At 35.1% G+C, this 27,827-nt stretch overlaps 1 protein-coding gene across 6 annotated transcripts in view; it reads right to left on the reverse strand.

The window, feature by feature from the left end:
• CEP128 (centrosomal protein 128) overlaps positions 1-27,827 on the reverse strand; it is a 133,262-nt gene that overhangs the window by 89,958 nt on the left and 15,477 nt on the right. For all 6 annotated transcript variants that reach the window (XM_009561329.2, XM_054068813.1, XM_054068814.1 and 3 more), the window contains 6 exons: positions 21,439-21,555; positions 11,324-11,410; positions 10,087-10,161; positions 8,740-8,872; positions 6,882-7,042; positions 812-1,162 (listed from right to left, as the gene is read on the reverse strand). In XM_009561329.2, the coding sequence (XP_009559624.2) occupies positions 812-1,162; positions 6,882-7,042; positions 8,740-8,872; positions 10,087-10,161; positions 11,324-11,410; positions 21,439-21,555 (924 nt within the window). The remainder of the gene's footprint in view (positions 1-811; positions 1,163-6,881; positions 7,043-8,739; positions 8,873-10,086; positions 10,162-11,323; positions 11,411-21,438; positions 21,556-27,827) is intronic.

The following is a 27,827-nucleotide window of genomic DNA, read 5'->3' on the forward strand; positions in this document are numbered from 1 at the left end:
AGTTACAAAAATATAAGAAACAGACTCTATCCAGATTAAATGGAAAAACCTAGGAACTGCCTGGTAGTTGTTAGCAGCATGTTCATCCCCAATGCAGGTAAGACTGCTTTTTTGCTAATATTTCTGCACATTCTTAAACAAAAAATCACTCCTTTTCTGCGTCCAAATGTCAAATCCAAACTGATTTGCAGTCCTTACCATATTTCAGAACATGTAGTTTTATTGACAAAAAAAGTGGTCGTTACTAAGCCTAGAGTCTGAGAAAAGCTTAAATACAGAATTGAATTCAAAATACGCTAGCTGTGCTCAAGTCCATATAGCATTACAGTCTGCTAGCAATCTGACATACATGGTGAAAGTAAACAACTACTTTCAAAGATGTCCACAACATGAGACAATACATAAGTTGAACATGGGTTATTGCTTAATATGATTAAATTTTTTTTACAAAAAAATAACATCATGTTTTTCTCCTTTAAAATTAATTAAAAATAAGCTAAGTTAACAGTTAACTGGAAAGACAAAATAAAAGCAACATTAATACAGAAACTCTTCTTTACAAGAAGAAAGTTTTGATTAACTGAAGAGACTGGAATAAACACTGGATAAAGAAGAGAACATAGAACTTCGTAACAGCTAAAATATCTATATAAAATATCGCCACCTATTAGCTATTTTGCAGTTCACCAGAAAATTCTGTCCAAAACTTAAGGCAGCATGTGGTTTAAGTTACAGTTTGCATAAACAAACTCCTTATCTTCATTTCTAAAATAAACAGAAAGGACACAAAAAAAAGGCCAGTCAATCCTACCTGACTGTTCTTGTCCATCAGCTGGCTGATAGTTTCATTTTGTTTTTCCAACTCACGATCCAGTTTCTTACATTTCAACTTCCATTGGCGGATAGTTTCTTGTGCTCTCACCTTCAAATCTTCTCTTTTTTTCTCAATCTCCAGCCTGAGTGCCTCTGAATGCTTGAATTCAGTGAGGTACCGTTCTGCTTCCTTTGTACTGTCTTCAATCTGTTGAGCTAACTCAGCAGAGTGAAGTTCAGTTTGTCTACGTCCATTCTCACTAGCCTTGTAGCAACTCTGCATCTCCTTTAGCTGGTCCAGCATTTTTTCCTGCTGCTTCTCCCTGTTTTCCAGGTCAGATGTTAACACCTGGAATCATCATAGCAAAATATAAAAATACCAACTCTAAAGGTATACAATACGAAACCTTATCAACCAACATACAGCAACATTAAATCACATTTCTATCCAAAATACGAATAGCATAAAAGATCTCCGATTACCAGGGAAAGCCCTGTTAGCCCAAAGAATATCCCCTTCTACAATGGTAAAGAATTTCAACACAGATATAAAATACATGGTTGCTTTATCTACATATTTTACTTTCTGCATTTGTTCCTCTCCTGGTTGTTCTTGTTATTACGCATATTTTAAGTTAGAGAAGGAATCATTGACTAGAATACTCATGTTACACACCAGACAAATATGGAAGAAAGCAAATAGTAAGATGAAAGGAGACGAGAGGAAAAAGAATATTGCTAAGAACAGAACAGTATTCACCACAACAAAAATGATCTATAGCGTATGAGCTAGTTGTTACCTAGTTTTACATTGGTTGCTTTTATGGAAGCAACATGCTCAATAAGGGTACTTGGGAAAGCACAGCTTGGTAGAAGTTTCTAGAACAAAATGCAAAGGTGTTTGAAAATGTAGCAAGCATATTAGAGATAACTTCTGTTGACCTTTCAATAATGAAGTATGATCCATGCAGAATGAAAAAGGAAAGAATGAAACCACATATTTTAAAAACAACAAGCACTGCCTATCGGATGATATTTCTCAGGACAGTCTCATAAGCAAGTCAGAAAAATATTCTGCAAGGGCATATTCAGAAACCAATTACTGTAGCTTCACTATCAAAAGTTAATTTTACTAAAATAATGATGTAGAATTTCACATTAGTATTCCGTATTTCAGGCCAATTTTGAATGCTTTCATACTATTCAGCATTTTCATTAATGATTTAGATGCATTTAACAGACCTACTCTGTAGTCAAAGATATTATCAAGCTTCAAGGAATCTTAATACTTTAGAGAAGAGGATTAGATTTTCGAATGACTGAAGCAAATTAGAAATGTAGTCTGAAATAAACAGGGTGCAATTCAGAAGAGACAAGGTAAAAATATTAACACTTTGCCCAGGGAAGGATAAGCAACTTTACAAATGCACATAGAATTACTATTTAGACAAAAGGTCCTTCTTGGGGGAATAGGGGCATGGCATGGATTTGGTGGTCGGGCTTTTCAGGACTTTTGGTTTTTTCTCCCCCTTAAAATTGGCCATTACCTCCAGGAGGCAGTAAATTGCGCCAGTTTTTTCAAGACAGCATTTACTGGGCTGGAAAAAAGACTGCATGTATACTCTTGTATGTGACAGACCATGGTACTGCCAGAAAACAGAGCAAATAGGAATGGACTGACACTACAGACAAGAACAGGTTGCTACTTATACCCATGATGCAAAAGAGGAGCAGAATTACCCCCTGGACAAACAGTTGCTTATCTACACAATGATTATTCTTGCTTCAGACACAACTGAAACATATATAACAAAACAACAGGTAAACACATTACAGAACAGTCAGGAGTAAGTCTTCCACAGGTGGCAAAATAAAAACAGGAAAGTCTTTCTAGATTCACAGTTGTATGCGTTAGAAAACACATATATTCTACTTCACTGTTATTTAAATATGCACACTCAAGTTCAAGTAAGTTTCAAGGCAAAATTACCATGCCTCTACTGCATCTAGTGCATCACCACAGGCACTAATTATGTGATTGCCACATTCTGGTAACTTGTGTAGTTTGGACTTCTAGTCCCTGGCTTGACTACATATATACTTTTGACCTGCATTTTCAACATCTAATTTAAAAACAAAATCACCACAAACTTTTCTAGATCTAGAAAGCAGAACAGAGTGGGACCTTCCTTAAAACTTTTATGAAAATTTAAAATGCAAGCAAGGATCACTCAATCGCAATTTACAGAACTAATGTCTTATATCACAGTTATGTGCAAACATTCTATACTGGCAAGAATACAGAAAGCTAAATTTCATTCCACCACACTAATTACATCAGTCACCTAAAGTAAATCTATTTTTTTTTTTCTTCCTCCTCTCTTTTCTGCCCTGTCTTTGAGCAGAGCAGTCACCAGATTCTAATGCTTTGTAATTGTAATGTTTTTCATGGATACTGTTTTCAGCAGTGCTATCCAAATCATAGACCTAATTATTATTCTTACTAATTTTTCCTGATTGCAGAGCTCAAATATTAATCATCACAATCTGATCTGAATCTCTTAATAATCACATTGTATCTAAACAGAACTGTTAATCCACGAGGTTTATATTTTTCATGCAAGCATAAATGCTGTGAATCGAATAATCAAAGATGAATACACCCCAACAGTCAATAAATGTATTTGTTCAGTAAAATGTACATTGTACAAAATCAATTTCTTAAAGTCATGCCTCCTCTATTTTTTCCCAAAGCAGGAACTGTAGTTGTCCTAACAGGGAATAGTTTATGTAAATATAAGATACAGCTAAAATACCTTTCCAGGTTGATATGTTATTTTACATAGAAACTTGTATCAAAGTGAACAGCATCTGTATATTTTAAATCTATCTGTAGCACTACTCCTGCATTTGAACATCACCGACATTGTGAAACTAGCTGATCTACAAAGGTATTAATTTACTTTATTTTGTGAGAATATTTCCTTAAATTTAGAAAAGTGTTGCTTATTGATTTTCAGATATCTTAATTGGATCTTTAAAAGAAAATAACTGGCTAACAGCTTCATCTTTAGGAGGATGAAAAAAAAACATAAAATTAATTTTAATGAGGATTAATTTTAAATGAGGCCCTGACACCCCCGGCCCCGATGACGGCACACACGCATAGGCTCTGGCTCTCTGCAGTTTAAGAAACACCTGAAGGGCAGCAGCAGGGCCAGGGAGCTGCTTGAACAAACTGGGCCTTCCAGGGGGGGAGGGCATCAGCTCCTGCAGGATCCAACTGGCCTTGGCTCTGGAGCACAGCTGGGCTGCATGGAAGAAGCCTAGCTCTTGGTGCATTTAGGTGCACTTCTTGTAAAGCCTTCCAAGTCCTCTTCAATACTTTCCTGTGCTGAGCAGGCACTGAAGTCACAGATGGAACCATCCTCTGCTAGTTACCTTCAGCAGGCTGAGGGGAGACCTTACTGCTCTCTACAACTACCTGAGAGGAGGTTGTAGAGAGGAGGGAGCTGGCCTCTTCTCCCAAGTGACAGGGGACAGAGACAAAGAGGAATGGCCTCAAGCTGCACCAGACTGGATATCAGGAAAAAATTATGCACAGAAAGGGTCATGGGGCACTGGCAGACACTGCGCAGGGAGGCGGTTGGAGTCCCCCATCCCTGGAGAGATTTAAAAGGCGGGTAGACGAGGTGCTCAGAGACTTGGTTTAGTGGCAGATAGGAACAGTTGGACTGGATGATCCAAGAGGTCTTTTCTAACCTAGGGATTCTATGATTCTATGATTAAGTACTTCAGTCTTCTTAAGACTGAAAGACTTACATTACCGAACAATTTTAATCTTAAACAAACAAATCAATTCTAATCTTAAATAAACAAATCTATAAATTTCCTTCGGACAATTTGAAATATTTTAAGAAACTGATTGTCTGCTGTAACACTTTACTGGACAATGCCATAAGACTACTATGACCTAACCAGAATGAGAAGTAATTAGTAAATCAAATAATTTCACAAGAATAAGTCTATGGAGAAACTAGGGTATTGCATCTTTATAATTCGCTTATTTGTTTGCCGTAATAGTTAGGTCATAATAATCATAAAAGACATATCTAGGTCGTGATAGCCATAACAGTTCCATGTCACTACAGTTCCATGCAGAAAAATATATTTAAGATAGCTGTACCCACTTCCAAGATCTTACAGAGCAGTGTCAGGTACACTACAGCAACTGAAATTATTAAATTTAAAAATTAGTTTAAGATTGAACTCACTTCTACTCATGAGTTTACGAATGTGATTATAATCTTTTTCATCCTATCCATTTTATGTCATATTGTGAGTTTACGACAATTGTCAAAGACTAAATGTACAACACAACTTAAATTGCTGAAAACAATGACATTTAAATAAATTAAAAGAAATTTCTAATATCACATGTACATCAGCAGCAAGTACAATTAAATCCTTCCCACTAACGAAAGACAAATTACAGTCAAGTCAAACATGACTGGTCACTTCCAACTGGGAATCAGACTATCTGATAGGAGCAGCTGTTAGTATAGGGTTGACAAAATGCTTTGTTAGTACGTAAGTTTAGAAATTCACATCCTTGCATTCCTTGATGTCTTATTAAAAGAAAACATACTAGCTATTTCCTGTTACTACTGCCTCTGTAGGAGAATGGCAGTGGGAAGCAGATAAGAAGTACAAAGTATTTTCTGTTGAGATAATCAGGGACGTCACAGACTTCTAACTTAGAGCAATGACAATGACCCTGGCTCAGCACTGGTCCTTCAGTATTTTCACAGAGCAGGAAATCAGTACTAGAACATTATTCTGACCCTCAAGAAAGCAAGTTCTACAAGCAGAAGCCTTAAAAAAGTGTTTTCTATGGGGTTTTTATCCATTAATTCCTGCTACCAAATGTCTGGAATTCTCAGGTCCCACAAAAACAAAAATAAGCATGTTTTCAGGTTAGTCTGGAGTTGTATTGGCCACCTAGAACACAAATGCTGAGGGGCATCAGGAAATTAGTTCTGTTTGCCTATATAATCTATTGGAGCACCCTAAGTCTTTTTTAGACCTCTTCAATGACCTATTTTCATAATGCATGTAGGAACTTATTTTGAGTCTTCAATTTCTTGCAAATGTAACGATATCAGTTTTATTCAAGCCAGCACAGAACAGAAAACAGCATAAGTAAACTGAACAGTACAGGCCTGTAAATCTATGAAAATATTTTAAAAAATTACTACTTTTGAATTTCCAAAACAAAAGAGCATCATTTCAAAGGAAAGTACCATGATTAGAAAAATAAAACACAAAATACAAAACTCTTAGCTTACCGAATTCCCCAATACAAGTACAAGAAATACGTATTTCAGTACTGAAATCCCTTACAGTTTTGAAAATATCCTCATCTCTCCTGACAGTCATGAAATACAGCAGAAAACAGTTACTGTTGACAGATCTTGCCTACCAGTGACAAATCTAGACAGATCCAAAACTACAGAAAAACTCTTGTCTTAAGTAAAAAGGGTACTGCCTCCTGATATCCCATTTTGTGTTCAAGGTAAGTCTTCTAACTGAAATACCAGGGTCAGAGACTGCTGTTATTCTTTTCACAGAGAATCGCTTTAAATAGTACCTGTTAACCATAAATAAGAATACTACTATTAATATAATAAACACTTGTGTTATTACATAGCATTTAATTGTTAAAAAATGGGGAATAAGGAAGTAAATACTAACTTATAAAAGTAATTCCAGAAACCATTACTAATTGTAACTGCTGAAAACATTGGATCACCTTTTCTTTGCACATGGGAAAGAAAAATAATCAAAATCATTAAATTCATGGGCAGTAGCAAATACCTTTTTTGGTTTATTAACAAGATGGGACAGAAAAACCTCTACAAATTCAGATCACCTTTTAAAGTAATTTATAGAACAAACTAACAAAAGCATGATAGTTACTTAGTTTTAAAGATTACTCTCTCATCTGGCACATCACCTACCTTAGACATATATGAAATTATTAAAAGAACAAAACAAGAACAACTTACCTGTATATGCATTAGAAGCTGTGCTTTCTCCTTGTCCTTACGTTCTACGCATCTTTTCAGTTCTTCTACCTCTGACATTACAACATTATGACTCAACTTTGCTTTAAGTTCCGAAACATGTTTCTCCAGTTCTTGCTTCTCTCTCTCATATCTTTCAGCTACTATAAAATAGTAAGAACAGACCAATAGGTCCAGCAGAAGAACCAACTTGTGGAAAATTATTTTTCTCTCTTTTAGCAATTTTCTTCTCCACTTGAGACCATTCTACAACTATTGATTTTAATCCAAGTATGTGCGAAAAACGGTCATACCTATATCATAACCCTTTACTGAATGAGACAGTATTTCTCCATTTATCCCATTATTTTATGGGGGGGGTCCCCACATCCCCACACACAAACAACAGAAAGAAAAAAAAGCCTCAATAAAATAAAATAGGACAGAAGAAACAGTGGGGAAGCCGTGGTGTAAACGAAACTCAGCCACAAACTTCAAGGCCAAGATTTATCCTGCTAGAGTAATACCTTCTGATTTAGAGGTTAATATCTGTGTGTTTGATCTCTGAATCCTACAACTACGATAGAAATTTATGATGACAGCAGGACGAATTTCTGGTTGAGGAAACAAAGTTTTATAGTCATAAACAACTAATAGAGGCAAAGAAAATCTCCCTTTCTATTCTTCCCATGCATCTTTGAAGAAACAGTAATAACACAGTAAGGAGAAACACAACTGCATACATAAGTAATTATATGTGTTTAACTTAATAGCTCCAGTACTTTTTTTTTTTTACTTCCTTCATATTTTTACAACAGTTTTGATTTATAATTATAAAACAAATGGAAAAATTAAAATACACTTCCATTAACATGAAAGGCTTATTTTCAAATAAATTCTCTTCTAAGTAGATACATTAGCATGACTGGAGAAAAACTATTAAAATTACTATTGTGTGACACTTCTACAGCTAAGCCATGTACAAAATCTAGCCATTTTCCAGTGCTTTGTATGAGATTTATAAAACAGGGAGTCAGAGTCCTATTTCAATCACCAAGATAATTCAGTAGCTGTAGTCAAAAAAGATGCCATTAACCAAACCAATTAAACATTCACAGAGACATGAGAATTGGAGTAACTATTCCTCTATTATCTTGAGTAATACATTTCTATGTTAATAAAGTGAAAGATAAAGACTCTCTCTAATGCCTTTTTGATTATGTTTGAAAAGTCTAAATACTGCTAGATAACTAAGAATGTACCAAAGACCTTGATATAATTGTAATTTAATATGCAATACATCTTGAAATCATTTAAAATATTTTTCTTCTAAGCAGCATGGTTCCATCTCTAAAATTCTAACATGCTGCAAACAGAAGCCCTGACTGCATCATACTCAAAAACTTTCTTAACCTCTGTGGAGTGTGGTATTGCCCCTTAGAAATTCTACCAGAAATTTATCAGTGTTATTAACCAGCTATGTAAATGACTTTTGTTACGATTTTCAAGAGGGCAGAATTTAAACTGCTAATGGACTAAAATGTAATATTTCAGAAAAATTATTACTTAAAAATAATTCCAATGGTTTTCTTCTGCAAAAACACTAACCACTTCACCAAAATTGTCGCCAGTGATGTTCATTTCTATTAACTGTGCAAATCATGATATTTTATCCTAAGTTTTAACTTCATTGCTCTCTGTCAATATTCAGGTGCCGGTACTTATTAACTTAAAGCTGAGGAGTTAAATGGCTGGTTTTGTTGAAACAGTAGAAGAATTAGACTGCAACTCAAAGATAAAATTAATATCCAGGCTAACTAACTAACTTGCAGGCCTCTAGTGCAAAATTTGAAAGTTGTACCTGTTCTAATTCTCCTGTCAACATCTTGTACATCTTGGTAGGTCTGGCAGGGCATAGCAACATGTGAAATTTGATGTTGCAACTCTACACGGTCTTGTTCTGCTCTCAAAAGTTGAGAACGAAGATCCTCAACCTAAAAAGCAGGTAAAAGTATCAAATGTTTAGTGAAAAACAAAATGAAAGACTCAATAGCATACTTTTATTAAACACTTTAGAAAACACAAAAAGACTATACAGAAGTAATATTTATAAATAAAAGTACTGTAGATAGCAAACAAAAGACAAATTACTTCCTAATTATAGGCCAAAAAATGATTATTGAAAATTAAAGGAAACATTTTAATTTGTTACATTGATCATAATTGAACTTTAATTTCTCTAGACCAAACAAAATACTACCATTTTATAAGTTGCAATTGTCTTTTTACATTGCTAGTGAAAATATCTATACAAATTTAAAAAGCCATATATTCTATGTAAATTCTACTCATTATGAACACAACGTAGTTATTCTTAAGAAATATAGGGGCTTTTTACATTTTTCCTTTCTATCATATACAGTCTAGCACTTAAAAAGATGACACTGTGTAGATGAAAATAAAAAAAACACATGCTAAAATTGAACTGAATTATAATAGCTTTAACTGATATTACCCTTATGTGATACAGCACCATATTCCATGCACTGAGTTAAATTCAAACCAGTAATACAGCCAACTTAAACTTCTGTTAGTATTAGTTGTTTGACTTGTGTAATCTAACTGATATGTCAATTGCCCCCTCCCTATTTCAATCTTTTGTCCCAGCTCCTCTGAAATACAGAATTACTAGAAATGTTTAGAAGAAAGGACATTTGCTGAAGTTTTCTAAATCCAGGTTCCTGCAACTTCTATACCTAATCGTATTTCCATGCTTTGACATTTTTTCAGGTGTTTGTTATATACTTTTATCACATGTTAGTACAGAAGTATTTGCTGTATTCTAGGTCACTGGTTTATCTGAATTCACCAACTGCAGCATACGCTTTGCATAACAGTAATCACAAATAAAGGAGTTGTTCTAAAGCATACAATGAAGGGCAGTTACAAATAATATGTTTATGTATTTTAAAAGTACCATAACTACTACCATAATTATTATATATGAACATATATACATAAGACTTTGGAAGGCAGAAAAAGCGTAACAAAAGGTCAGTCCTCTTAGACTCTTCAATCTGTCTATTTCCTTCTTCCCTTCCCTTCCCAAAACAAAGTTATCAGAGTATGAGACAGGAAGATAAGCAAAGAGACTCAGACACAGTCTAATATGAAAACTTTAGGATTTTCACCAAACTGAAGGAGTTACCTGATGCAAAAGAGCTTCCCTACTGCCTTCCGATTCATTCAACTTTTTCTGGGACTGCTCCAATTCCTGCTCAAGCTTTAATTATAGAAGATTATGAAGAAAGAAAAGCCATGTATGCATCATATTACAAAAATAATATTTTAGCTATGTAATTCTGGCACATTAAATCAATCTATATAAGCATCTACTTAAAACAAAGGTATAACATATATATTTTTATTTGTCTAAAACTTTAAAGCAAATTTCACAATTTTTTTTAAAAATATATTAAGGGAATTTTTAGATATTTAATCAGAAATAATCGAACTGATGATCACATAGAAAAAAAAACCCAGAAAACAAAAGTTAAAAAATGTTTTCTGACTTCTACCATAAATAGTTCAAAGAGCACAAAGATCCACATGGAAATAAATACAGGTTTTGACAGCGGAAACTGTTATTGCAGAGATATAAACCTCAAAGAGGATGCTGAGATGCTGGCAAGCGGGCAAAGTAAATAAGACCAGTAGTATGGAGAGACTAACATAATATAAAGCGCTACATAGACGGTTTAGCAAGGGGCATAACTTTCAAAGTATTGACAAAAAGGCTAAACTCAATGTACAAGGAAAAAAGCTAGAATAGTGTAATATGGCCCTAGGACCCTGTCTGAACAGAAATATAAGAAATGTAGTTTTCTGTGAACAGGAAGAGAGCAATATCACAAAATCATGGAATCATTTAGGTTGGAAAATACCTTTAAGATCATAGAGCCCATTCATAAACCTAGCACTGCCAAGTCCAGCGCTATATCAGTAATTAATAACCATGGTGTAAAATACCAGCATTCATTAGTTGGCAGGGATAAAAGCTGCATCTTTGCACTGCTGCAATAAGCAAAAAGTGGACTATGTATAAATTTAGAGACAAATACAAGAAAGAAATCAAGGATATCCCAAGTTATAAACTCGTCCTACCTGGCAGGATGGAAGAGTTGTTCGAAGTACACCACTATAACTAAAGAGCTTTCAAAAGAAGAGACAGAAGTTCAGCAGAGTTACATTCAGTGCCTCTGATGCAAAAAAAAAAAAAAAAAAAAAAAAAAACCACAAAAAAACAAAACCACCAAATCCTTGTTATCTTAAAGGGTAAAAGAAGTTTTCTCCTGCTGTTTTTCCTATATAGAAGCATATACTGTAACACATCACTCTATAGACTAATTTAAAGCCAAACAAGAGAAGAGAAAATTAAGGCTTACTTGGTTCTTTTCTCTTTCATACTTCATAAGTTTATTTTTCATGAGTTCTTCTGTTTCATCTGCTTTAGCATCTTGCTTCCTTAAAGCCTTTAAAAGGGAAAAAGTATATTGTGAACTTCATTGTAAATGTTTAAAGAAGTCTTCTTTGTAAGTTTGTTAAAATGAAGAATCCCCTGATATATTTAGAAAGAACATCTAGACAAATGATTTTCTGTCTGTCTAATACTTTCCTATTGAGGCAATGTACATTGTTATGAAAAAAAACAAATATAGTTCATGCATACATAAACACACCCATGCACAGAACTGGAACAAACACAAAGTCAAAACACGCACTAGCATCTTTCCGATGCATATAGCTGCAGACACTCAAGGAGGACCCAAAACACTTCAAGATGAAAGTTTAAGAGACTCAAGAGATCCTCTACAGATAAGCTGTGAACATATCAGATGACAAGCATATATTCTCTAATATAAAGTAAGCATGACATGAAATACAATGAACTGTAGTAAGGAAAACACTATTTTATCCAAACGTAGACACATGCTTAGAATTGCAGAATTAAGACAGACTCAACTAAAACTTTCCTGATCAACAGTTATTGAGACTGGCATGCTCTACTTTGGGGGGGGGAAGAAATCCACAGGGGCTTTTCCTGTCCCTCCCGCTAACTGCAACAGGAATGCATTAAACATCATAGGCATTAACGATACATACAATTTGCAACATATGCAATCCAAGTTTTGATAATTCAAGCCCTAACAACATCATTGGCTCATCTTAAATATAATTTAGAAACATCAGCTGAAATCACTAGCTGTTATCAATAGAACTTGCTTTAAATTTGAGCAACAGTGTTAATAACTTGTTTCTTTGCTACACATGACCAAAGTTTTCAAACAAGCCACAAATCAATTACAGACTGTAGATTATACCTGTTCATTTACATCCAGTATCATCAAGCGTAAGTACTTCTATTCCTTCCACCATTACTTGCTAAAAACTACACAGAAAAACACAGCCTGTCCTGAAAGAAATGTCTTTTTACCAGTCTGCTCCCAAGCAGCACGTTTATTCTATGTTTTAAAGGAAACCACCTTAAACAAATATCCTTGAAATTTGCCTGCAGTCCAGTGCAATTTCATTCCCTTTTTGAACAGTTTCTCTTCACTGAACACTGGGAAAAGATTTCATTCGATTAAAACCAAAGGCAAGATACTAGTCAACCTCACATTAAGCCAGACATACTCAGCTTTAGAAGTTTTGCTTTTAACAGCAGCTTTTGTGAAGAAAAATAAATGGATTTATACATCTATCTCAGCCTTATATCCTCACCTCAGGAAACATAAGGGTTTCAGTATAGCTTGGACTACTCTTATGCTTGAGCTGTTTACACTAAAAATTGAGATTGTGGAAGATATTTATCATAACTATGCCACTGAAAATATTATTCTATCACAGAATGGTTTGAGCTGGAAGTCTCTCAGCCTACACTCGTACCGGAGGTGCTCCAGCCTTTGATCATCTTTGTAGCCCTCCTCTGGACTTGGTTTAACAGATCCATGGTCCTTCCTGTGGCTGAAGGACTCCAAAACTGAACACAGTAATCCAGGTGAGGTCACGCAAGAGCAGAGTAGAGGGGCAGGATTACCTCCCTTGACCTGCTGGTCACACTTCTGACGCAGCCCAGGATACAGTTGGCCTTCTGGGCTGCAAGCACACATTCCCAGCTCATGTTGAGCTTCTCATCCACCAGCACCCCAAAGTCTTTCTCTTTAGGGCTACTTCCAACCCATTCTCCACCCAGCCTGTATCTGTGGTTGGAATTGCCCCGACCCAGGTGCAGGACCTTACACTTGGTCTTGTTGAACTTCATAAGCTACATAAAGAATTATACTTCTATTCTTACTGATTCATAATCACGTACTGTAAGACTGTAACATATTTAAGACTTTTCTCTAAGTACGCACTACAGATTCAAATCTATCATTCCAGTTAACTATAAAACCCAACACTGCAAAAAGACCTGACACACTTCATTTTACTCAGAAGATGGCACAAGGGGATTTTTTTTAATGACTAGAAGTACCAGTTCAGAACAGTCTACTAGGGATATATGACGTGTATTAACTGCAGCTGAGCTTCATTTTTACTAGCAAAACCAGACGCTCCATTACATACAGTCAACTGTATGGCAACTTTATTTTTGACACAAAATTAATAATTAATATAGGACCAAAAATGCATGTTTTCATATGCAGATGTTGCTAGAGATGTCAGCATCATAAAGAAAGCATTAAAGCTAGGCTAGAATTAGAAAATACTGCTAAAGTACTGCTGAAGGCAAACAGTATGTATCTGCATCAGTAGTACATTCTAATTCCAGATAGCAACCATAGAAATTAATGTCAATTTCCAAATTATCAGGATCACTAAATTATATTTAGGCTATTAAGTAGGAATAATTTCAAATAAAAAAGGCAGTCTGTTCCTATCACCAATGCTACAAATACAATTGTGAGTTTTATTTCTATACATTGTAAAAATGGCCCATAACTATTTCCTTTCTAAGAAAAGAATAGTGCATATATACTATGATGAAGAATTAAAATACTACAGAAAAATCTGATGTTTCAATAAATTACATACCACACGTGCATTGCTTCAGCTGTGGAACATGCATTTTTCCAGTGGGTGCTAGGCAGGCAATCAGTTAACCAATCAAAATGTCATTAAGAAATGGAAACATCTGGTCACGAACAGCCAGACAAGTACCAACTGTTACTGATGACTCAGAAAACTGCATAGGGAAATTTAATTGTTTTCCCTCCTTCTTGTACTCCTTTTTAAATAATTCTCTTGTCACTGTTTGTGGCACTCTTGGGTTTTTTTTTTTCCTATTAAAGGTTTCTCTATGTACGGTTTCTCTTGGGAAATTAAGGATTTAAGGAAAAGAAGAAAAAAAAAAAAACCACACACACACACAGGTAAAGATCCAACTTATTCTTTGATTTCACTTGTCTCCAAAGAAGGCACTGGGTAAGTCAATCAAAAATAGGAACTAGGAAGGGCATGCCTGAGGACAACAATTCAAAACACATGCTCCTGTCTGATGGCTTCCCAAGTAGCTAGGCAGATGCTGAAGCACCAAGGAATGGCAACAGGCCTACAGTCATTAGGATTGCCCCCACCAAGATCCTCCTCTTGAATACATTAACATCCAGGTTTGGCCAGGAGGAAGCCAACAAGGAGGTTGATGAGGCCCTGGAGAGGGCAGGCATGGAGGAACCCACAAGGAAAAACTTCCACATAAAGAACTCTTCAACAGCATGGTTTTGGGATGGGAACAGCTCAATGTCACACTGCCTACCTAGCTGGTCAGAAACAGAGTCTTGTTCCTGACAGGCTAGATGAATTTTTGATTTGACCCAGCAGAGCAATTCTTTCAAATCTTTTTAAAAAGTTCACTAGTATACAACTGTATTAGAATACTGACATACCTGATCTATATACAACACACCAGCCAACACACCTCATCTATATACAGCATACTGAACTCCAAAACTACAAACAGAAAAAAATAATTTATACCTTGCTAGACAGATTTTTCTAATGCATGGGGAAAACTACATGGAGGTCTCTCTAACAACAGTTCTCAGTCTTTCCAACTTATGAAAATCTTCCAGTAGAAAATCATAACCTTAACTGCAATTTAAGCCTACTGACTTGTCTTAAGAGTTGGCTTTTCAGTTTTATTTGGTTTTGGCTTTCTAAAATAATATTTGGAAGTAATACAGCGACAACAAACTTAACTTGCTTTTTTAAAGTGAGATTGATCACAGAATTACATTCATATTAGCAGAAATAGACCAGCCTCATGCTGTATTTTAAAATAAGGGCAAAAACGTACCATGTCCTAATCTGGATGAGAATTCTTTCCCTTACTTCCTATATTAGCAACTACTAATATACTACCCAGTATACTTACCTAAACATATCCAAACAGGTACTTAAAGACAGATATTTCAGAGACAGATACGTGAGAGACTTGTTCATGTTCCCAAGACAGACTCATTCAAACTACAATCAAAACAGAAAACATAAGCCACAGGTGGCATAGCATAGAGCCAAGGAGCAAATGTCAATGAGGCATTAAAGCATCAAGATGGCTCAGAGCACAGATCAAATTTGTTGCCTAAAAGGATCCAAGATAAAGACGTGCAAAAAGATAATTTTCAATAATGCTTTTGACCATCAGTCTACCCCACTCTGCTGAAAGTCCACCAGCCTCTTGTACGTCACTTTATATGTAGTGGAAGGCAAAACGAATATAGATATCCAGTTGCATTGAAAAACAAAAATAAAAAATTATTTCATGGCCTATCCAATATGATTAGCTTTAAGACAACTCTGGTCATTGCTTACCATAGTCAGTGTGCTTAAAATTAATTATAAAGGTGATTCTGTTCACCTAAAGCATGCAAGGATGTGGAACACGGACTCATTTCAACCAGAATTCGGAAGCCAAGCCACAGGAATTGGTAAGCCATCCAGTGCATCCAATGCCTATAAAATTTATTTAACACCCATTTTTAAGAATGATACTTGATCTCGTTTTAGAAAATAGATGCATAAATGCAAACAGAGTATAAGGTGAAGGTATCCTCCTGTTCAAAATAAAGCACTGAAGAATCTCAAAATAGTTTGTTTACATAAGAAATGTATTCTGTTAAAGCAATCCATATATACATGTCAGTAGCACTGGCAAGATAGACATATTTGTTCTTCCTAATCAAAAACATATTTGTATCAGGAATTTAGAATAAAGTGAAGACGTATGATTTGCATGAATTTGTTTGCTAATTACAACTTTCTCATTTGCTGTAATTGGTGTTTAAACAGTGTTTAAACACACTGATACACATCAAGTTAAAAGATACATAAAAATGTAGAGAAAATTTTATCCATCTAAATGCAGCACATACAGATTCAAAGTAATAATGCACTTTACATGTTAAAGATGCAAAATTTTATGGTCAAGCTTTCTTTATGTTCAGTATATAATGACATATCACCTCTATTAATAATCAATGATTATAATAGTGCAATACAAATAGAAAGTTTGTGCATCATACAAAAGACAGATGGAAACAAGACACACAAGAGAAAGACCAAAACAAATATCTTTCCATGTTCAGTTCAGACACTGAAAATATATTATATTAATAATTGAGACTTAGGAAGATAACTCTTTTAAGACAGTGAAATAGTGACAAACATGGTCAGTTATGGCAGTGCACTTTCCTTAAAAATGATAACTACTAGCATTTAAGCATCAAGATTTCTTATTAAAGCAACTACTGTTCAAATACCAAAGTCAAATTTGATTTTGTTTATTTTAAAATGTATTATAGGCAAACTAATGAAAAAAAGTACTTCTTAAAATAGCTACAAATGCTTTAAATAGCATTTCTTTATAAATCATTCAGGCCATGCTAACATGGTATTTCAGAACTCCGTCCAAACTATACCCTGTCTTCCAGTACCATTACTTGACAAGCATCTTGGAGAAATAAAAGAGGACAGAAAAAGACTTCAACAGAACATTACATCCACATAATGATCACTACAAGACTGAGGACACTGACAGAGCTAAGAGTCCACCTAACTCATAATTCAAATTACAAAAATTTGAATATACAAGAAATAGAAAAACAAAATAAAAAGTTCTTTAAAATTGTGTAGAAACATGTTTCATCCAAATAACAACTGCAACAAAATATTTAGTTATTTACTTTATTCTTACTAGGGTATGTAAAAGTACACAAAGCAACTCAAGTGCATTCTTCCCGAGATACAGCAATTTAAGCTACAGAGAAAACACACCATGCCACAGGAACATTTCTATGTTATAAAGACTACTTCTTAATACATTCCACAGTACATAATGTCTGTACTACATAATGCATGTGCACTCCAAGCTCTCAGTTGGAAAGCTTTCTCTCCTAATCAGTATCTGTACGAGGCATGTCTATTCCCTTCCCTCTCCTCCAACACATTGTATTTGTGTAAATGGAAGACAAAGTCCTCACAGTCCTCCATACCTGAGTAATTAAAAGAGGGCAACAGAAGATAATGGGCAATGGAAGACAAAGGGTAACTGGGCAAAAGGCTGTCACTCCTCAAAGAAACTCAGGTTAGAGATAAGCAACATTCTGTTCTTAAGGGACTGCCCATAAGCATATTTACATGAATGAACCCCAAATGGAGTAGGGACCAAAAAATTCCAAAACCGTCACTACCCAAGTTAGTATTTTTATTGCAGACAAGTGTCATTAAAGAAAATTAGAAAAATGAAACCTAAATTGATACTGTCACCTCCAAGCTTTCTTGCAGAGAACCAGCACAGGTATTTATTAGAGTTTCCTAGCACAGGTTTACCCCCGTACGTGTTCATGCTTTACCAGCAGAGGACACCTCATTTACTGGAAGGCAGCTTAGCTGCTTCTTCTGATACTTCAGGCCAAACACAAGCCACCACCAAAAAGGAACAGCTGATCAAAAAGCCCAAGCTGCGAAAAAAGCAACTAGCCTCATCCCTGTGCAGTGTTCATTACAAAGCATTTCCTTCTACAACTTTGAGTAAGAACAGACTTGTATGGATGTACTTAATGAAGGGCTGGTCCTCAGCATCTTTCTGTATATCCCATGAGAGATCAGAGGAGTACAACGACAAGACTGTTGCAGACTTAAGAATTACATCTGCAATAGCCGAGTATCAAAGCAGCATGAAAGAAATATATTTTACAATAAGGAAGAAAAACAATCAATGTCATATTACTGTGTTAAGAAGCGCTGTTCCTAAGGCACACTGTAGTCACACTTACATTGTAAGGCAGCCAACGAAATAAGTAAGCTTCCACACTAGAGTGTCCCTCAATCCCTGTTCTCAAACATTCTTTCACCTATTAAGCCATCTTTATGACAAACACTAACACCACGTAATGTATGAACAGTAAGAAAAACGGTAAATGAGCAGCAGAGATTTACTCAAAATCCAAATATTCTTATCTGGATATTTTTAAAAAAAAATAATTATGTTGTAGGCTTGCTGAAATTGTCTACTTAAAATTTAGGATGCTAAAAAAAATAATAAACGGTATAAACTATTGAGGTTTTTTTTAACAACTTTGACCAGGATCTTTAAAGCCAAATTTAATTTTGTCTATAGGACAGAAAAAAGTAAAAAAAAAAAAAAAATTGTAGCAAAATACATCAAATTACATTAATGCAAGTAACATACAAATCAACATGAAACTCAACTACTCCTCAGCTTAGAATACACCTGTTTAAATTATTCATATTCAGCAAATTTAAACACTTCATTGAATTATGTTATATATTCTACTTGGCTTGCATGCTGAGTCTATTCATGCTGTAATACCACATACCAAGAAAAAAGTTTTGAAAAATCTAAAACCAGAGGCTCAAAACTAAACAACCGCTACACCCAATTCTCAAGCTGTTTTGGTGTTGGCATTTTGTCCTGTTTGTTTTTTAATTTGATATTAGATCAGTTCTAAACCTTTTGCCTCTTTAGATATTCTCGTATTCCTATTTCTTCTATAATTTATATTCCATAACAAAGTAATTTTCTTCAAAAAGCTTTCCCACACAGAAACCTCTTGGGACAATAGCACACATGAGAGGCAGCACATACAGGATCACAGACTATTTTGCTCTCAAAACCAAGTGTTTTTCAAGAAGTAAAGCACAAGATGGCCCAGTTTGCCACTCTTAAGACCAAAAGAGCTCAGCCAAATGTTCAAAAAGATGTTGAACCTTTTCTGATAAATCAAACAAACACCATCCAGGAGCATGAACAATTTTCTACTAGGAGAACAAGAAATCAACATGAATGTTCAATGGGGAAGATGGGACAGCTAGATGTAAGCTGGGTCCGATATCTAAGTAGCTTAGCAATGTTACAAGTATAAAGACATCTGCCATGTAGGAAGTCGTAACTCTGTCACAAAGATGTTCTCCAAGCTACTAAGACAGCTATGAGAGAAGTAGCAGCAGGAAGATGAGTGCTACTGGCAGTATAATGGAAGTCAGTGTTTGAAGGACGATACTGTCTCCGTATTCCTCTGTAATCTGTCAAAAAAAGATTGCCTAAGAGCTATTGAAAGAAGCTCTCTTCTGCACTTGTTACCTGACACCACCAAGTTCTATTTCGCACAAGGGTTAGAAGCTCCTGAAATACCCACAATTCATTGCAACAGGGGTAATCTATGTTTTATTAGGATTCCCAAATGCAGCAATGTCTATTCCAAGAAATCCAGAGTCATGACCAAGATCAGCCACTCAGAAGGACCAGAAGGATGATTTGGAGATACAAACACCTGCCTGAGGGAGTGAAGACAATTGCCAAGAATGTGACTCTCCTGCAAGTAGCAGCTATGAATATATGGTGTGCAGAATAAGCCTATTTCCAGTCAGGATTGGCTCTGAATCTAGGGCCGGGGAAATTCCTAATATTAAATGTTCACCAAGCAGCCTAGCAGGTGTTGACCTTTCCTGTAAACTGAGAATGAAGACTAGACATCAACGTCTTGAACAGTGGTAAAAAAAAAAAAAAATCTTATAAATAGAAAAGGGTCCCTTGGGAAAAAAATTTACAAAAATACACACAGAACAAAATAGAATTTGAAGGAGAAAGGATTAAGACATCTTCATCTACAGCTGGACAGCTTAGAGGAATGGAAGATCAAGTATGTACTCAATATTTGGTATTTATTTTGCATGAAATTCAAAAGCTAAGCTCCTAGGAAACAAGGTATCCAGCTTCAGGACTCATGATCCCATAGTCAATGATATGTAAGTCTTTGAAATACATTTGAATTTTTTCACTTGAATTCAAGTTTTAATAAGAAAACCATGTCAGTGTCAATGAATCTTTACAGACACAAGTTATTATCCCTTTAAAAAGATAAAAAAATGGTTGTTCCAACCTGCAGATAACACCATTAAATGACGGCAGCTCATTTCATTAAGCATCCCCCTACTGGACTGAAGGCACAACCAAAGAATCCAGAAATGGACGTAGGTATATTAAACAGCAATGAAAACTGTAATAAAGCACTCTAGTTCTTTTCACCCAGTAGGACATCAACGGGGGGAAAAAATAAAACAGTAATGCTTTCTGAGATACCAGCAGAAGCACTACAAACATTCTGACAAACATTACTTTATATCAAAAGAACATCTTATCTTCTTAAACACCACCTCTTTAAGGAGTCCCTAGCCTTACATGAAATACGAAATGTCAATCTAAATTAAGGTTTCTCCACATCACTGCACAGTGTAAAACAACTGCCTTTGAAGAAGCACGCATACTGCTACTAATATTTAAAGTGAAAACCAAGGAATTGCACATTTCTTCTTAACTACAGTATTCCATTGCATGAAGATGACATGGCAGATGATATCCTAAAGGGGAGTGAAATAAAGTTACCCTAAAGACACAGACTTTCCAAACAGCATTAAAATCGTAAGATGTATTTTTTGTCCACTTCCTAAAACAAGCAGAAAAAAAGTTACTAGCTGTCTCCAATTTTAATTCATAATACAAACATTTGTATTTGTTTCCTAAACAACATTTTGTATTTCATCAGATACTGCTGAATGAAACTATTTGAAAAGCAATGAAAAGCTGTCTGGCCACTACACTTTATTTGATTGCTTGTTGAAAGAAATAAAAAATAAACTGCTCACTGCAAGCAAAGTTTATATTTTAGGAAACAAAATGTTTTAATTGAGAAAACTCAGCTAATGATTTGCCTGGTTTTATCTGGAGTTTAAGGGAGAAGGAGGTGGGTTCTTTTAAAGAATATTTGTGCCAATTACCAAAAGGTCTAAACATAGACAAGACATTATAATGAAGAGCAGAGACTGTACTTGTTAGCATCATGCTGCACCAAAAGAGAGTTGGACTGAAACAGTTAAAAGAATGCATCAAAGATATGAGCTCTTTTGCCAGTTTGACAGGTGCAGGCTCACCAAAGCGACAAGTTCTTAATATTGAATACACAGCAAGTTTGCACTGGCATACCTCTTGTAATTGAAGAGACATTTGTCCCAGTTGGTCCTGGCGCCTTTCTACAAGCTGTCTTTCAGCACGCATTTCTTGTTCTATCTCCTGAAGTCTTCTCTCTACTCGTTCTGATACCTTCAAAAGGAAAAAATGAGTGCATCATTTACAATCTATTAAGATAATAATAGCAAAAAAGTAAATAACAGTACGGGACAGAAAGAAGAAAACAACTTTTATTTTATTTTAGTAAGATTTACAATGGAATAGAAAATCACTGGAATTGTAACGATGAATACTCTAGAAGTACTCAAGCAGGAAACTGACATGCTATCTTGCTAGTAATACCCTCCTTTAGGCACAGACATATTTTTCTCTACAGTAGGGGTTCTACTCAAGTGCTAAATATCAAGTTTGGTGCAGCCTAAGCCAAAACTGCAATACAGAATATCTTAGCTTCTTTATCACAGGCCTGATTAACCTTTAGATAGCCATTTCTTTCACATCTCCAGCCTGTAAGACAGACCAATGTTTGCCACTCACAGTCTGAAATCTGAGTGAAAAGTAGTAAACAAGAGCTAAGTACATAAGAATGACTGTAACAGCACAAAATAATTACATCACTTTAAGACTTTCCCTAATATTTTGTGAAATCAAACACAAACTAACACAAAAAACACTAGTTATTTGTTCAAGCAATCTAGATTATAAACATAGTAATTCAACCTTAAACTACAATACCAGAAATACTTTATTTCAAGCTGCTAGCAGACAGCACCCTCTTGTGGGCAGCAAATTAAATTTATATTGTAAAGTTAAAGATCAGCAAGAAAAAATATTTATGTATCGTTTCCTGCTTACCTTAAAACTAACAATTTTATACAATCATTAGAAAGTAATACATATATTACTGAATAGTATTTAGATAAAACCAGGAAGGCTTAAAACATCATTCAACTACTAGTTTCTGATGTATGTGGAGAGGAACAAACATTTATCCATACTTTCGCCATTAAGCATGCTTCTACTAGGCCTAGGCTTATGTGCGGACAAAAAATTTTAACGTGGGCAACACAGCTGTGTAGCAACAGTAAAATAATCAAGGTTACATCTAACATTCTGGACTTGACAAGTACATCAGGTTAAAAGAATGAAAGTCTTTCTTTACAACAGAACACATCAATGTGAAACCATTTCACATTTGCAGAGCCAGATGTACAGTCTGCTTACAATTTGGAATTATGTATTTTCTCTTAAAGCCATCAGGAGATGCTCAAAAAACATAACACATCCAACCACGCTCTTTCATATAAATTCTGGATTATGACTGCAGAACTCTCATAACAGTAAAAACTAGTGCATAAAAACTAAGGACCACATCACAATGTATTTGTTTTTACAACTACTAATTCATTTAAATCTAATAATTCACAAAATACTCCAACTAACAGAAACAATGATACTAGCAGGAACAGAAAATAACACCTTGCCATTAAACTTGTAATTTTTTGCTGGAAACTGGGAAACGTATCATCTGTTCTCCATACAGTAGATCTAAAGTAAACAAATGGAACAAAATAATTTTTTTTTACATTTTAAAAAAAATCTTGGCTACATGTTTCTGAAGGCAGATGATTTCTCAGCTCTCTCACAGATCTTTATCAAGTGAAGTTAAACTTAAGAGAACACTAAAGCTAATAAGAAAGAAAATGTCTAATTTAGACTTGACAAAAGATCCAGACTTCAAAAAGAGAGGTCACTCTCTTCCTCACTGACAGGGGTCTAGTTCACAGCGTGCACAGCGGATGGCATAACACAAGGCAGTAGTATGCAAGCTTCAGACTCCTGTAAACTTCCAGATTTCACTGCAAATTATCACTAATGAAATATAAGAAAGTAACTTTTTACTAACTATACAATGTCCAGTGATTTGCCTTGCCTCTGACTTCTTTCAACTCCCTGCAGAGTACAACTGTTAATCTTAATTCTAACAAGGTACTGAGAAAGATGCATTCATCATATTTGTCAGGCATATAGGCATTTCAGAGTTACATTTAATCCTCTTAAAAAAAGAAAAAGGCATAAAATCACTTAACATTTTTATGCTACTTATAACTCACTGGAAAAAAAATACTATCAAGAAACTATAGTTAGGACACATAGCATATCATTAGATCATATTCTCTGTGCAGAGAACAGAGAAAGAGGTGGCTGGAAAGGACTTCAAAGGCTAGCAAACTTACAGTTTGGCTAAACACACAGCCTTTTATATCTATATCATTTTTTGCAAGTCTATTTAACCTGCTCAAAAAGTTTCACAGACAATTTTTACAGCCTCTCTAGACAATTCATTCCACGGCTTCTAAGATGATCTGGTTTTCCTAAAGTACAATTTTAGTCTTGCTTGCTGAATTTTACACCTATTAGCCTTGTTCTATCCTCCAAGCCACATCCAAGATTGAATACTGGATTTGAGTTGTTTTCCAACATATCTGAAGTCCATCTGCAAATATAACAAGCTTTTCTACATTGCATCATCTAGACTATTAATAAAAACTTCAGAGAAAATAAGATCAAAAATACCAACTCATAAAATTCACTTCACTAACTCCTCTAATTTTAACAGTGAACAGTTTACTAGCTACACAGGTACCTGGACACTGTGTGTTTATTCTAGACTATATTCAGTTTTACCATATTAAAAAAAAAAAAAAAAAAAGCTTATTAGAACATTAGTATATTCATTAGTATATGAAATTCTGCCTAAACAAAAAACTTTAAAAAATTGCATCAAGATATAGAAAACTACTGCTTCATCCTTTATATCATAAAAGGAATTTATAAGGTATAATTTTTCTTGACAAATCTGTTTTGTCTGTTAATGAAGTTTCTTATTTGCTCTTGGATGGTTACAAATCCTAGAAAAACAATCAGTCTATTTTCTCTTTTTCATGATCTGCCCTTTTTCAATATTCAAAAAATACATTTTATGGTAACTCACCCCCATAGTGTCCATGAATACTCCAAAACAGTGGTTTTAAGATTACTTCAGACAGTTATTTGAATTTTTTACCTAATCTGCACCAGGTTATTTAAAAATGTTTTACACACCTGCCTTCCTCCCCAAGTATTTTAAGCTAAAGTCTTACATCTCCATTGCTGGTCACTAAGTTGCAGCTTAATTTGTTTGCAAGTACGAATGTTAAAAAGATGTTAAACAGGAAACGACTTTCTTGGCACACTGTGTCAGTAGTTTCCCCTCTTCTGCAAAGAACAGGCCAATAACTTTGGTCTTCCTGAGAAATGGTGATGTATTTAACGAGAATCATCATCACTCCTGATGTCTTTGTTGGTGCACCCTATTATCTACCACCATGGCCTTTCCACTCCCATATAGTTGCACTATTTTTTTATGGCTGTTCTTATTAATCTAATTTAGTTGCTATTTTCTGCATTTTTTTCTCTTTCTGTCTGAAGCTTCTAATTCTGCTAAACAGATATATTGCTATATTTCCTACACTTTTTTGTCAACTTTTCCTTTTTTTAAGGGAATTTCCATAGAACATGTCTGAGTATTTGCCCAACTCTCATTTCCTCCAGAAACTTAAGTTTTCTCTGCATGTAATCAGTCATTTCATAAATAAAAGATTTGCAACCTCAAACTATTCCAAATGTGAATGAAATAAAGACATAGTAAACAAGAAACAAGCCTTAGACTATGAGTAAATTGATTTGTTAAAACAATCATTTTTTTCATCAAATTTGTTGAATGTTTTTTGGTAAGATAGAGCTTGGCATACAGAAGAGTCAAAGAAAATTGTTTTAGGATAAAAGAATAGGTACCACATTGGTTAACATTCCTTTAGAAGAAAAGGTATTTTCTGGTAGACAAAATGCTTACTATGGAACATTAAATTATCATTCATCCTGAAAAAGAGGATTAAATGAAGGCAGCCTCATAAACACTACTTTTGACCTACTTTATCAAGAACAATACTTCAGAGACTATGGTCTTTCATTTGTGTTCCTCACTCCCTAGCCTACCCAAAATGCAGTTGAAATTGGCCAATAGACTCAAATGACCAGTGGTACAAAGCTGTCAAATATATTTAGATTTTGTGAGAGGTTTCAAGAAAATAAGACCATTGATAGCGGAGATCTCATAACTACTGCATTTAGGGGAACAGGGAGAACTCAGCCTTTATTCCTTTCTTTTAGTTGTTAGCCAAGTACATGCATTTAGTCCAAAATTAGGTATTAGACTACTTAGCATTCTAAAAAAAAAAATATTAGGTTGTACATATATGAAAATAAAGCCAGCAGTAAAGTCAGAAAGATGCAAAGAAAGTGTCATGGGGCTTTGGAGGTGTATCATGGTAAGGAAGCATAATATGAGAAGAACATGGAAGTTTTTGTATCAGGACTTGGATAACCGGGATACAATGTAAGTTTTTGTAGGGTGACACAAACCCAAAAATTGTTCAAGTGGTAAGGCAGGAAACTGGGAAAAGAAGGCAGAGAGCACCCAAGTTCATCGTAAAATAGGCTTTATTATGTTGCAACTTGCAACAGTACAGAGAACCAAGGATCATCACTTGTGGTTTCCTCCGCATTCCCTGGAAAAGCTGCTATGTCACATTCATGTGCTAGCTGTATTTAGCAGTACAACTTCCCGGAATGCAGTAAATTTACTTTCTCCATTTTGGCGCATCAAGAAGGCTAAGAATCATAACCTCTAATAAAAATAAATTCTGAACTAAAAAAAAACCTAAATTCTGTGCCTAAAAAAACCTGTAGTGACTAGACCTTCATACCCATACATCTATATACAGGCAATTTTCAAACAGCATTTAATACTCTGAACAGTACAGTGGGAAGAATTTAGATCTACGCCCCCACAGAAATTAAGGCTTAAGGACAACTAACTGAAAAGACTGTTTTTACCGTGATCTCATGCTGTCAAATTATCAAGATTTCAAGTTGAAAATTGCCAAGAACCATACAGTAAAATACAAATGCAGGGATGGTAACGTTGGACACGATAAACATTTCAAAGTGAAGTGATAAAGGCACCAAAGACAAAACCTCCCGCACAATTTTGCATAAGGAATTTATGAGGAAAAAACTATTTCCTCCTACCAAACTCACTTTCACCAATGAGAAATTAATTCAGAATTAAATAATCTCACTAGAGGAACTCCTAAACATAGAAGAGTATTAAAGGATCTCAAAAATCTACAATAGCAGAGCACAGTTTCTACATCCATCTTATTCTTGTGCTTTGCTGTACTCACCATTAGAGTTATTTTTACTCTTGCAGTCCATACAGACTAAATTCCCCTCTTCTGCATTTACCTCATGTCACCCAATCTGCCAGCTTCACCAGTATAACAGTAACCTTTGAACAAGGGCAATGTATCCACACCTAGTAGCAGAGAGCATGGGTAAAGAAGCAGTGCAGTGTTTTCAGGCTCTCTCAGTGGTGTGGAATTGCCCGCCTACAGCGAGTGATTAAGCATGTCAGAATTCTTCAACCTGAAAAGAAAGGGAATCTTCTGAATAGCCTCTGAAGATACTGAAAAACATCCTCCAATGAAAGTTAGGAATGAAAAAGCAGTTAAGATTAAAAAAAAAAAAAAAAAAAAAAAACCCACCAAAAAAGCCAAAAAACAAGGAACCAAAACAAACACAGCATCAAAAAACAACCAAAGAAACCCAAACCACCACAAAAGTCGCAGCTCTTCAGGTAGGTTACAATATGTAACAATATGTAACCTACCTGAAGAATTCCTTGTTATAGGACAAGTAATATGGTAAAGATACAGAAGTTACAGCAGAAGCTGGACAAATTCCAAAAAAAGAAATCCACAGAGGGATTATGAGGTACAGAAATCACAGAGATCAATTCCAGATTGACAAGCTCCCAAGCAATTAGACAACTACTGTGCAGGATTATCACTACATGCCTTTTTATTCTAATATTGTCCACTTTTTTAGCATTCATCACACATGGATAGATCTTTCCTAACTACCTATTTCTTCTGCAAATTGAACCCCAGCATTTATTTCTTCCCTGAAAGAATGTCATTAAACACTCCAACTTTCATAGCTTTATTGGATGATAATGTTGCCTTCCAACTAAGAGACTTACTCTTCTGGCATTTCCCTTACTACTAACAAACTATAGAGAAGGCTCTCTTGTTATATTTCATATCTCTCATTTTTTGTTTCTGTCAGGTCAGAAGTTGTAACATTCAATTTCAAATCTTGAAATCCTACTGTTGGAGGTCAAAGAGCTAATTATTTCTTTTATTAATGAAAAGACAGTGGTTGTCAGCATTCCAGAGATTGAGGAGGAAGGTTTGTTTCTCTCATTTGAAGGCACTGAACAGCTATAGCATAGCCAGCTG

Source organism: Cuculus canorus, chromosome 5 (assembly GCF_017976375.1).
Source record: "Cuculus canorus isolate bCucCan1 chromosome 5, bCucCan1.pri, whole genome shotgun sequence".
Classification (NCBI taxonomy): Eukaryota; Metazoa; Chordata; class Aves; order Cuculiformes; family Cuculidae; genus Cuculus; species Cuculus canorus.